This window comes from Antennarius striatus, chromosome 7, assembly GCF_040054535.1.
Source record: "Antennarius striatus isolate MH-2024 chromosome 7, ASM4005453v1, whole genome shotgun sequence".
In the NCBI taxonomy this organism is placed as follows: Eukaryota; Metazoa; Chordata; class Actinopteri; order Lophiiformes; family Antennariidae; genus Antennarius; species Antennarius striatus.
Window position 1 is genome coordinate 7,911,374 of NC_090782.1, and position 13,553 is coordinate 7,924,926.

Sequence of the window (13,553 nt, forward strand, 5' to 3'; positions counted from 1 at the left end):
TGTAAAAATTACTCTGTGATTCACTTATCTTTAGCTAGGTGGTGCTCTCATTCTTGAATTCTCATTTTTAGTTCAACTGTCTTGCACTACAAGTAAATACAGTGACAGATCATTGTTAAAGTCCACCAATATTGTGCGTGATATTTGTTGTGTTATGGAGTATCATTATGGAAAGACAGTTGTCTAGGCCTGCATGATATGCATGATATGATAAAATAATGCAATATACTTTTGTTCTGTAATATAAATTGCAGTATTAGAAATATATGATATTAATATTTTAATTAATGCACAGACAAATTATTAACACGGTAATACATATTTTCAAGATAATTTTTCAAACGAAGTAATGAAGACATTTCAGAAACAATTTTTCTGAATAAATATTGTGTTCTGCATTTTTTTTCAAAGCAATCCACCATTTCTAACAATAGAAAATCATATGCATATTCCAAGATGAACAGTTTAAAATGATGAGCAGACGTTTCTTGATAGTTATGGGAAATTAAATCTCTGGAAAATTTCTATTTGTATCAATTATATGAAGGTAACAATATTTGACAGAACATCAATATGCATATTGTAACATTTTCAGATGGGAAGAACAATGTTGGTGCAGAAACCACATAAAATGCTGTGGTGATGGAAAGTTATATTGTAAAATGTTTTAGACAACTATAGTTTAGAAGTATTGTTAATAGTTGTAAACTGTCAATTTAATAATAGGATGGGATCAATAATATTAAGATCTTAAGATCTCCAAATTTAAGCGTCCTTCAAGTTGCCTGAGCAGCATGCATTTAGCAAAATGATTTCACATTTCACATTCCTGAAATCAATAATTTTACGATTGGGGAAATTCATCATAATTGTCATCTCTCGGGGACATGCATTACTGTACCTCTTTGAAGAAAATGCAATTGGGGAAAAAACAAATTTAAAAAAACTTGTTTTGGCTTGCACTTTATTATTTTTAAAACATACACAAAATGTAAGCAACTAAGAAACAGTGCTAAGCACACTGAGCTGTGCAGCTGCAGGCCAGGTGGGCTACAATCGTTTCCCTCAGGTCAATACTCTTGTCAATGGTGCTGCTCAAGCCCACAGAGAGGTTTGAGTTAGAATCTGCAAATACGGAGGGAGTGAATCAGGTAGGACTGTGCAAATAACATTCTAGATATTTTACTGCTGTGAACATGCTGTGATGTCTTGCAGACTCACCAGCAGGCAGGCAGTGGAAGCCAACAGTTAAGGCAGTGGTCATTACAGGGAAGCAGCCACTCAGGCAACGCAGCACAGGCTCAACTGAAAAACATTTGGACTCCTGGCCTTGGAAGATCGTCTGATTCTCCAGTTGCACAGTTTCAAGTCTCATACGGCATTCTTAAAAAAGCAAATTTAATAATATATCTTCTGAGTTGGAGAGAATGCTGGAAATATTTATTTGAAAATATATGATTTGGAATTATTTTATTACCAGAAGTGTCTCTGCAACTGTCAGCTACCATAACCCAGGAATGAGCAAAACTGACTATATTCTTGGTGACACGTTGGTTGGGTGTACGAAACTCCTGTCTGACTTCCCCATCAGCCTTTCCACAGAGTCCACATGTTTGTCCCTTCATCCAGTCCACCACTTTAACCTACAAGAAAACATCAAACAAACCACTGCACCAAGAGTGTAATATGTCATATTTACACCCATGTTTATGATGCATCTAATCTTAAATAGTCCATCATGAATGATATTATTGATATTTACCTTCAATGAGTCCTTGTCAAAGAAAACTTCATGAAGACCAAGACTTGGAGCATATATAGAGACGCCATCACGATTTTGACTGATCAGGATTTTAGCTTTAACAACAAAATGGGTTGTACTCATTTACAAGCTAATTTCAACTCATTGATGGAATATGATGTGTAGTTTGCAGTGTTAAATTGCACAATGTTCTGACATGCAAGATGTGATAGTATGGTGAATGTAATAACCTGTGAGATGGTGGTATGGCAGGTTGTTGAAGGGTATTTCCACTCCATTGACCTTCACAATTATTTCAGTGTTATTCTGGGACAAGTCGATATCACTTCAAGTGCAGAGGGAAAAGATTTTGTGAGCTTTTGCGTGACACCCCAGTACATGACTGTTTTTAATGGACACTCACATGTCAGCAACTTTCACATTGACATGATTCTGTCCAGTCTTATCTTTCTTCTGAAGAACCATGAATTTCATCTCATCAGTACAATCCTTCACCAGAACCTGGTAGCAAGACAACGGCATATCATTCCTGAATCTCTTGTTGTTGAACGTGGTTAGTGCGTCTTTCTTCATGCTACATTCAGCTTTGAGGAAAAGAAATTGATTTAGTCCTTGTCACACAACCAGAGATTGTTAAGATTTCATATTAAAAAATAAGATCATCCGTTACCTGTGCCAGCCTTTGTGATGATAAAGTGGGCTGTATCAATGAATCCATCAAATGGAGCAAGACCTTTTAATTCTTCTAGTGGCAAAGAGATTGGAAGATACCAAGCCAGGCTGTAGACACTGCGCTGCAGAGAATTTTTTCACAATTATGAGGATAATTGTGAAAAAAATAAAAAAAATAAAAATTATTTATTTATATTTTTACCGTTGGTGTTTTCCAAATGATGTTAATGGTCCTGCTCGATGTGGCAACCAGGGTGAGTGAGAGCTGCTTGACACTGTTTTCATCCTTTGTTTTGATCCAGCCGGTCGTCATGAAGGCAGGAATTTTTTTGTACACCCTGGAGAAGAAATTGTAAATATAAGACATTTTAGACAGCCAGTAAAGCGTGTTAGGCTAAAGATAGCAAATGTGAAGTTTCGTACTTCTGTGCATTTTCTTTAAAAGCAGAAGGTAGTTTGTTCCAGGCCACCCTCAAGCGAACTGCAGGACTTGGGCCAACAAGACCAGTCTCTGCTGTTATAAGGGTGTCGTATTGTTTGCATTCTGCTCCCCAGGTGATTTTAGCCTGTTGTCAGATAACATATATAATAATGACACAACTGATTTTCAAATGTGGCTTTTTGTATGTTTAATGCTGAGACCCATCATGTAAGCAAGACAGTATCTTACCGTGACTTTGTGCTTGCTGAGCATAATTCCATCAGCACACAACTTAAAGTTTTCATCAGACAGGGGAGCCAATATGACCTGAATTCTGGCAGTAGGTTTGTCCAGGTAGGCTGCCAGCTGGTATCCCGTCACCTTTTTGTCAGCTAGGATGACACGGATGATGATGGAAAAAGTAGGAACTAGGTCATTGCCAAGGAATTTATTCTGCAGGAATAAACAGAGTTATTTCACACTTGTACGAATCCATAAGTGAAACGCCTTGAAGGCAAATGGTTTTCTTTATTACATGTAAATTGATCAAGGTTCACCTTTCTGTACACAGCCTCAAAACTTGAGCCACTGCTTCTGCTCCTGGAAGTTATTACCGAAGGGCCTTGAGAATTAACAGCCTACATTAAATTCTAGATGTTAAAAATGCAAATTAAGTTAAAACTTGTCTAATCTGTGCAATGCCAATATTTGAATCACCATGAAATGTACCTGCTTGTTGTGGTTCTTCTGGAACTTGTCAACAACTATTTGCTGTTCATAGGAAATATTTTTGTCAGACTTACTTAAATACATATAAACAATTCACATTCTTCCATTTTAAGTCACAAGGATTTTTACCTTTGAGAGATGAGTGCTGGCTTGAGAAGAACTTGAGCTCCCACTGAAGAACGATGCTAGGCTGGATGCAGAGCTGGACCTCAAAGATCTCCTCAGAGACCCGGAGGAGCTGCTTCTGCTGCTGCTGCTTCCGTGTCTTGTGGCAGAACTGGAAGAGGATGAGATGCCGTGCCGAGAGCTGCTGGAACTTGAAGAGGAGGTTGAGGTAACATTTGTCATTTCAGGAGCTAGGATTTTCATCAGCTTCTTCAGGACTGGTTTCACCTCAGTGATTTCTTCTTCACTCAGATTAATCTGTTCAATGAGCTTTTCTACAGCCTTTGGTCCAATTTGAATCTCCATCTCCAGTCTCTCAATTGGTTCCCCACCAACTATAATTACAATTAAGGAATTTATTACTGCACTGCTTCTTAAGAATGTCCAAACATTGTGCATATTGTGTCAATACTTACTTGGTTTGAGAGACAGAGTAACAGAGTGCTTTCCAACCAGTTTGTAGAGGGCAATGTCTCTGATGAAAGCTGCGTTGTCTGTGGCAACCTTTAAACAACACTTCAGTCCAAATCCAAATACTTTGGCACAGTACTTCTTGTCAAACTTAGACATCCTGGGTTTTATAATGGGTTTGGAGAATGCCCCAGCTTGGAAAGCGATCTCAGAGGATTGTGACTTTGAAAAGAAAGACATTCAGATGATCAGTTTATTACAAATGCACATAATGTTGCAATCATAATAAAAGACGATCATAAAAGCTTACAGTACTAGCAGCATTAGATGAATCTGTCTCAGATTTGTGCATTTCTCCTGAGACAGATTGTACGGCTTGATCAGAGATGATGGGTGTGATTTTAGCAGCAGTAAGATCCTCAATATTTGTGGCCACAGCAAAAGTTTCAAAACTGTTGAATACAGAATAATTTCATCATGTGAGCTCTGAAGATATGTATGTCATGAAAGTGATGGATTCATTTTCTTAAGGTGACCAGACTTACTGCACAGCTGCAACATTTTCAGGAACAGGCAGAACTTCAAACTTATAGTTGCCCTCCTTTATATCCAATCTTGCCGTGATTTTAGCAGGCAAAATGGAGTTGAATTTTGCTTTAGACATTGTGCCAGCCTGGATCATAGCAGTGTTTATTCCCATCACAGCAAATGTATTCACAGCAAGACTAAAAGGAGAAATTCCTATGTTACATGTACTTTTCTAATAAATCACATGGGTGGAACACATACTGTATTGTACTTGGTGTTACTGTGTTGAACCTACCTTGGTTTGACCTCAGTCTCCAACAGGATGTCCGTTTCCAGAAGGTGAGCAAGCTTGAAGTTTTCTGGAATAGCTGGTGATGTGGCAAATTTGACTGTGAAAAAACAAAAACCCATATACCACCATTATATAACACATTTAGCTGATTATCAGGTATTTTATAAAAGTCACATACTTTTTCTTATATGTATACAGTATATAGAAATATATAAGCAGTTTTTCAAGTATGCATTTAAAGAGTAAGCCGTGGTACAGTGTGATATGTTACTGAATAAACCCATATTGAAACTTCTACTTACCCTGAACACCTGCAGCAGCCACAGCAGCGGTGTATAGACTGAGCTCCATCGGAAGACCAGCAGCAGTTGGCATGATGCGCCTCATCTCAGAGGCCAGCAAAGGCTTTACATAGTTGAGGGACACCCCTGCCATCATATACCTGAAGGCGGACTTTGTGATCGTTTCAATTGAGGGATGACTAATGTACTGTAGGGCAGAATTTGACATGAATGTTTGCCTCCCAAAATATTTTGAGAAAGAGTTTGGTTTTATATTGGTCGTGAAATGGACATTTGAATCGTACCGCAAGGACCTGATCAATAACGCCTTTGTCAAAGTTGGCAAAAGCAATTTCTTGTCCAAAGAGTTTGACATAGACAGAAGCCAGAGGTGTCCTGGCAGGAATATTTCTCAACTCAGAGATCTGTGAACAAAAAAAAAAGACATAATCCAACTCCTCTGTACCCACTGCTATTTATTATGTGGCACTGTAAGCTATTCCATCCTGAATTGTCGCTGCTTACCGCCTTGATGACACGCTTCATTTTGCTCATCCTGTCAAGATTGTTAATTAATGTGGGATTTTTCAGAAGAGCCTCCTGGAGTCCCTCAGTTCTGATTCCAAGCTATAGTGGGCATTAAAAAATCAATAAGTATAACATATATAAACCAAATATTTTAGAACAGAGGTGCTCTTTATTCATTTTACCTCCAGAACATTAGCAGCAGCGCCAGCTATGTATGCACTGGTCTTGGTCATGAAAGATCTTGGTAGGGTGGTGGCAGCATCGTTGATGAAGAAGGTGCTGGAAGCAGCACCTAACATCAAGGGACCTGAAAGAATTTGATGGGATGCCTTTTGGTGTGGAGATGCAGGTAAACTAAATTATGGTATCTTAAAGCAGATTTAACATTTTACTTACTTTTATATATATCCATGTGAATGGCTTTGCTGTATTTTAAACTCAGCCTGTTAAGCTTTGGGCTCAGGATTTTGATAGCAACATTGCAAGCTGCAGCACTGCCATGAAAAATAAAAGAGCTGGGTAAAGAAATGTCAAAGGTGGAAATGGTGATGAATGTCTTTTAGAGAGTATTCTTACAGGGATGCATGGATTGCAGCTGTGCTCTTTGTCATAGACTTCATGTGAGAAAAAGTGAAGCTTGCTACCTGCAGGTTCTCCTCTGACTTCACAATGTTGGCAAGAGTTGTAACCAGACCAATTGCAGGCCTTGTCTCAAACAACACAATGCATGCAAGCATACGAAGCTCCGGGTGGAGAGCCTTGTCCATGTAGAGCTGAAGAGCCAAATCTTGGATCTAACTTAGTAGAGAAACCGCACTAAGGATATATGTAATTTATTTTAAAACAAGAAAATCTTTAATTTTTCCTTGTGTTTAAAATTCACCATTCTGGGCTCCGTCTGTGCAATATTCGTCAAAGCCATGATGGCATCAGCATGGACTGTCATAGGCAAAGTTACTGCTGCAGTACCGTGAATGGGCAGGAGCTTTGTAATGGGCTTCAGGCTGGTAGGATGGCCAGCATTACCCAAAACCTTAAGAAGGAGGATGATTGCCTGAATATCTTGCTTTGTAACAGCCTCTGCAAGGAGGTCCTGGATTGGCTGTTTGGGAAATGAGACAACAAATTCTCAGGTCTTATTCAGAAATGAACTAGACTTTAAAGTAACCTGAAAAGAAAACAGAAAAAAAGAAAACCTTTAAAAGTTCTGAAGGACAGTGGGCCTGCTCCTTACAGTATTTTGAAACCATGGTGCCAAAACCAAGGAGGGCAATTTGACTGAGAACTGCATTCTCCTTAATTTTGTTGTTGTCTATCAAAGCCTATAAGAGAACAACAGTCAGAAATGTGTCAAACCTCCACTGTTATTACTGATAGAGCAGCTTTCAGTGCTTACTGTTACCAACCTCAAATATCTTGATGGTCTCAGAGTTGGCTGTCACCAGGTGAGTAGATGCAACTAAAGCCTGAGCTACTTCAGAAACTCTTAGGTCATCAATCATGAACTTCTCCTTGATGAATCTCAAAGAAGCAGCAGTTCCAATTGCAGGGATGGCATCCAAAAACCATTGTCTGTGAAAAGAAAATGGACCAGGTCAACCTTTATACATGTATGGATAGTTCTTTTTTTGCATATTGAAATGTATAAATACTCTAGGTCACCTGTAGACAGGTCTTTTTTTACAATAGTTCCACATTATTTCCAGGTCCTCATAGCGGGCAGAACGGAGGAGCTGAATCAGTTCCAAAAACTTCTGAGGGGCATCTTCACGGACTCTCTCAAGAGTATTTTCAACCAGATCATTCAGAGTCTGCCTAACCTGAGAACACATGAAAGAACCTTTTAATATAGTAGTACTTTGCATGATTTTATTGATCACCGCTGATCTTTTACAGTAATGAGAAACAATACCTGGTCCAGTACATTGTTGACCTTGAAGAGCTGAATGGGCATCTGGAAAATCTCATTGGAAAACTCATACTTTAGGGACCCATGGTGAAAATACTGAGCTTCAACAGCTACTAGAGGGACATTCTGAACCTCGTGGAAGACCAGAATTTGCCTTGAAAGTAAATGGAATAAGTTTAATTATGCAGCTCTATTAAGATAGAACTCTGCAATTACAACATTTACAATATCTACTGACCTGGTTTGCATTTGAGTGGCTCCGTTTATCTCTGTGAAAGGTGAGAACTGGATCAGTTCATTTACCGTTGCCTCTAGGATCATGATACCATTTGCAACTGGCTTCAGGACGTAGTTGAATGCAGTTGCTCCTCTCAGGTTCTTTGAATTCTGTGAAAATGAAGCACAGATTTTCTTAATCATGCAACATTTGCTACTTTTGTTTATATACAGTATCAATGAGACAAAGTAGGTTTGGACCAACCTGTTGGCAATTATCACACTTAACCATGTATGCCAACCCCAAATCCTTGATGATCTTCTCTTGACAGTTGTTCAAATCTCTGGTCTTTGTCAGTAGGATGCGTTCAGCCTTTTCATCTTCACTAATGGCATAGAGTGTCTTACATACACCCTGAGCTCCTGCCTAATGAAGGAAAGCTCAAATGCACAAGACATTTCAACTACCAGTAATGGATTTATAATCAGTACTGGAAGATTTTCAACAAACCTCCTGCAGTTCGTAGACATTATGTGTCTTCTTTATGTTCATTTGAAAAACATTCAGGATGCCTCTGTATATGTTCAGCACCATTGTCGAAACACCTTCAGGGGCAAAGATTTTTCCAACCACACCATTAACATATTCAAACTTGATGGGAGTCGCAAACTGAGGTGCCATGGACGCAGTCAGCTTCTCCGCTCGGATAAAATGATCCTTGGATGAGATGCCACTGAACTCATAGAACTCAGGTTCCACAAGCTGAAGTATAAAATTAATGTTAGTCGACAGTTTACATTTTCATGTGAAAATAATGCGCCTTGAATGTGATCTTTACCTTCAAGAGGTATACATTTTCAGAGTCAGCACTGATGAAAACTTTACTGCTGAATTTGATGCCAGCTTTGGCCAAACCGTCCGCTGGCATGCCACTCATCATAACTGCCTCATACTTGTACACAAATGTTTTTCCAGGAGCAAACTCAGGTGCTGTAGTGAGGAGTATGCAGTCATATCAATAAACATGATGGGCATTACTAAAATATTTCACTTTCAGGTAATGTAAATTGTTTTCCCAATAATGCATGACTTCACATAAATTGAAAAAATGGAAACAGCTTTACAGCTATAGAAAAGTGTTGAACTTACCAAAATGAAAAGACTGTCCAGCTGAAAAAAAGGTTTATATTTACATTAATGCTAAATATTAAAGAATACTTCTATTTCCTATTCTATTTAGAATTATTACCACAGTAATATAAAAAAACACTGAACTGAGAAGCCCAAACAAAATAGAACATTTGGCAGGAAAATATATATTACAGTTCTTTTTGATACAGTGCGTTGACAATTGATTAATTGTCAAAAATATGTTGACAATTGATTGGATAAATACAATGTTATATTTATATATAAAACAGAAAAGTAACAATTAATTAAAAATATACTATTGTTAGACAATGCAAACAAAATGGAAGAGTCTGATAAAAAATTGCAGGAGAAGTTGTACTCACTCACTAAGACCAGAGACAGGGCAAGCACAACCGCTCTCATAGCTGATGAGTTTGTGATTGTCTGCTGTCACAGGATGCCTTATAAAGGCAAGTTTTTGCTGACGAAGACAAAAATGGATGTCGTGAAGGTATTATATTTGGAGTGGCTCTAGATGTTATTCCACTTTCCAGATTCAAACAAACCTTGGTTCAGTTTGGGGAGGGTGACGGCGCATATCAGTGAATAAAAAGTTAGGGTCACCTGACATTCTCCTCAAATATAGAAAATCAACGTTAGGCTGTTGTCCAACAATTTCCCCGTGTCTCATTTAAAATAGAAAGAAAAAACCTGTTTTCCAAGAAAAATATGTCTGTTATATATTATAAGTTTGTTGATATTCTTTATATGCTGTTATTTTTAAAAATGTTCTTTCTTATGTGGAAGAATAAAAATATAAAGCCAACAATTTATCAAAAAAATTATACAGCTGTGGGGTCTTGTTATTTTACACAAGAACTGTAAAGATACAACAATGTAGCCACAAGAGGACACAAGCCAGTGTCTTATAGTGCCGGTCCCAAGCCCGGATAAATACAGAGGGTTGCGTCAGGAAGGGCATCCGGCATAGAACTTTTGAATCAAACCTATGACTCAAACCTATGACTTCCATACTGGATCGGTCAAGGCCTGGGTTAACAACGACCGCCATCGGTGCTGTTGACCTACAGGGCGCTGGTGGAAATTGGACTACTGTTGGTCGAAGGAGAGGAGGAAAGTGTGTTCGTACGAAGAGAGAGAAGAGGAACGCCAAGAGCATAGGACTAAGAGTAGAAATGTTGAATGTTGGAACTATGACAGGAAAAGGTAGAGAGTTGGTTGACATGATGCAGAGACGGAAGGTAGACCTACTGTATATCCAGGAGACCAGGTGGAAAGGTAACAAGGCTAGAAGTTTAGGAGCAGGGTTCAAGTTGTTCTATCATGGTGTAGATGGCAAGCGAAATGGAGAAGGAGTTATCTTGAAGGAGGAGTTTGTTAGGAATGTCCTGGAGGTAAAAAGAGTGTCGGATAGAGAGATGAGTCTAAAGCTAGAAATAGAAGGTGTGATGTGGGTATGCTCCACAGGTAGGATGTGAGCTGGAGGAGAAGGAGAAATTCTGGCTGGACTTTGATGAAGTGATGCAGAGCATACCTAGAAGTGAGAGAGTTGTCATTGGAGCAGACTTCAATGGACATGTTGGTGCAGGAAACAGAGGTGATGAGGAGGTGATGGGCAGGTTTGGTATCCAGGAGAGGAACGCAGTAGGACAGATAGTGGTTGACTTTGCAAAAAGGATGGAAATGGCTGTGGTGAATACTTTCTTCCAGAAGAGGCAGGAACATTGGGTGACCTATAAGAGTGGAGGTAGGAGCACACAGGTAGACTACATCTTGTGTAGATGGTGTTATCTGAAGGAGATCAGTGACTGCAAAGTAGTGGTAGGCGAGAGTGTAGCCAAACAGCATAGGATGATGGTGTGTAGGAGGACTCTGGTGGTGAGGAAGATGAAGAGGGCAAAGGCAGAGCAGAAGACAAAATGGTGGACGCTGAAAAAGGAAGAGTGTTGCATTACTTTTAGGAAGGAGTTAAGACAGGCTCTGGGTGGTCAGGAGGTGCTTCCAGATGACTAGACAACTACAGCTAATGTGATCAGGGAGACAGGTAGGAGAGTACTTGGTGCGTCATCTGGAAGGAAAGTAGATAAGGAGACTTGCATGCTAGGTTGGACAGTAAGGAGGGAGAGACTGATCTATACAGGTTGGCAAGACAGAGAGACAGAGATGGGAAGGACGTGCAGCAGGTTAGGGTGAATAAGGATAGAGATGGAAGTCCAGTGACAGGTACCAGTAGTGTCATGAGAAGATGGAAAGAGTACTTTGAAGAGTCTATGAACGTGGAAAATGAGAGAGAACAAAGACTAGAAGAGACGACTGCTGTGGATTAGGAAGTAGCTAAGATTAGTCAGGATGAAGTGGGGAGGGCACTGAAGAGGATGAAGAGTGGAAAGCCAGTTGGTCCTGATGATATACCTGTGGAGGGTTGGAAGTGTCTAGGAGAGGTGGCAGTAGAGTTTCTGACTGGGTTGTTCAACAAGATCTTAGATAGTGAGAAGGTGCCTGGGGAATGGAGAAGTGTGCTGGTGCCCATTTTTAAGAACAAGGGAGACGTGCAGAGTTACTACAGAGGAATAAAGCTGATGAGCCATACAATGAAGTTATGGGAAAGAGTAGTGGAAGCTAGACTAAGGGCAGAAGTGAGCATTTGTGAGCAGCAGTATGGTTTCATGCCAAAAAAGGGTACTACAGATGCAGTTTTGCTTTGAGGATGTTGATAGAGAAGTACAGAGAAGGCCAGAGGGAACTGCATTGTGTTTTTGTAGATCTGGAGAAAGGAAGGAAAGAGAGGAACTGTGGTATTGTATGAGGAAGTCTGGAGTGGCAGAGAAGTCTGTTAGAGTGGTGCAGGACATGTATGAGGACTGTAAGACAGTGGTGAGGTGTGCTGTAGGTGTGACAGAGGAGTTCAAGGTGGAGGTGGGACTGCATCAGGGATCAGCTCTGAGCCCCTTCTTGTTCGCTATGGTGATGGACAGGCTGACAGACGAGGTTAGACAGGAATCTCCATGGACTATGATGTTTGCTGATGACATTGTGATCTGTAGTGAGAGCAGGGAACAGGTGGAGGAGAAGCTAGAGAAGTGGAGGTTTGTCCTGGAAAGGAGAGGAATGAAGGTTAGCCGCAGTAAGACAGAGTGTGTGAATGAGAGGGACCCAAGTGGAAGAGTGAGGTTACAGGGAGAAGAGATCAAGAAGGTGGAGGATTTTAAGTACTTAGGGTCAACAGTCCAGAGCAATGGAGAGTGTGGAAAAGAGGTGAGGAAGTGTATACAGGCAGAATGGAACAGGTGGAGAAAAGTGTCAGGTGTGATGTGTGATAGAAGAGTTTCAGCTAAAATGAAAGGAAAGGTGTACAAAACTGTGGTGAGACCATTGATGTTGTTTGGTCTAGAGACAGTGTCACTGAGGAAAAGACAGGAGGCAGAGCTGGAGGTAGCAGAGATGAAGATGCTGAGGTTCTCTCTGGGAGTGACCAGGAAGGATAGGATCAGGAATGAGTACATCAGAGGGACAGCACTTGTTAGAGGTTTCGGAGATAAAGTCAGAGAGGCCAGACTGAGATGGTTTGGACATGTCCAGAGGAGAGATAGTGAATATATTGGTAGAAGGATGCTGAATTTTGAACTGCCAGACAGGAGGCCTAGAGGAAGACCAAAGAGGGGATTTATGGATGTAGTGAAAGAGGACTTGAAGGTAGTTGGTTTGAGAGAAGAGGATGCAGAAGACAGGGTTAGATGGAGGCAACTGATTTGCTGTGGTGACCCCTGAAGGGAAAAGCCAAAAGGAAGAGTAGAAGAGTAATGATAAAACAATGATCTAATAATAACACAAACACAATCAAAAATAAAGACATCCTAGATTTACAAAACTACAAGGAAAAGACAACAATGAAGGAAACTTGCATGATTATAAAATATATTCTTTAACTTCATGGAAAAAATATAAGGCGGAGGATAATTAAGGAGCTGTAAGCATTTTGAAAAAGTTATGAAAATATGAAAAAGTTCCAGCAATTAATTGAGTAAATTCTCACTTCCACTTGAAAAGAAAAAGTAAACAATGTATTTTTTTGATTCAGATTAAAACAGATAGGATTGTTGTACATCACACTCATTACCTTTGATGTTTTGTCTTCTCATACATGTAACAGTGTCACGTGAATGCTGTAAATATCTGAGGCCTGTGTTGAAATGTTATCTCAAAGGTCAGTCAGGTGCCAAGAATGAAGCTGTTGTCTCATTTTATTTGATGTGGTCAGGATGACCACTGATGTCATGTCATCAGTGACATCAGTGATTCAGCTGCAAAATGGAAAGATTGCACACATTTCATTTTAACTCCGCAGTCCAAGATTTTTCTATTGCTTGCAGTGAATCTGCATATATAATAAGCTCAAGTTATTAAATCTGTTTCAAAACATTGTTTTAAAACATAATCATGGCAACTAAATTGTACAGCCACAACCTGTGATACAAAAGTGATTCTA

At 39.7% G+C, this 13,553-nt stretch overlaps 1 protein-coding gene across 1 annotated transcript; it reads right to left on the reverse strand.

Annotated features, from left to right (window-relative positions):
• Positions 1-1,012: 1,012 nt before the first annotated feature.
• LOC137598390 (vitellogenin-1-like) lies at positions 1,013-9,469 on the reverse strand. Its single transcript, XM_068318443.1, has 34 exons — positions 9,430-9,469; positions 9,065-9,085; positions 8,754-8,905; positions 8,426-8,677; positions 8,180-8,341; positions 7,937-8,085; positions 7,714-7,852; positions 7,452-7,609; positions 7,196-7,361; positions 6,986-7,111; positions 6,673-6,891; positions 6,366-6,583; positions 6,186-6,283; positions 5,972-6,096; positions 5,787-5,888; positions 5,567-5,686; positions 5,283-5,469; positions 4,984-5,077; positions 4,706-4,885; positions 4,471-4,612; positions 4,166-4,382; positions 3,714-4,084; positions 3,585-3,626; positions 3,413-3,493; positions 3,105-3,308; positions 2,858-3,000; positions 2,637-2,772; positions 2,433-2,556; positions 2,166-2,346; positions 1,993-2,087; positions 1,763-1,857; positions 1,478-1,643; positions 1,222-1,383; positions 1,013-1,125 (listed from the first exon to the last, which is right to left on the reverse strand). The coding sequence occupies exons 1-34, from the start codon at positions 9,467-9,469 to the stop codon at positions 1,013-1,015; spliced, it is 4,980 nt and encodes a 1,659-aa protein (XP_068174544.1).
• Between the last annotated feature and the right edge of the window lie 4,084 nt (positions 9,470-13,553).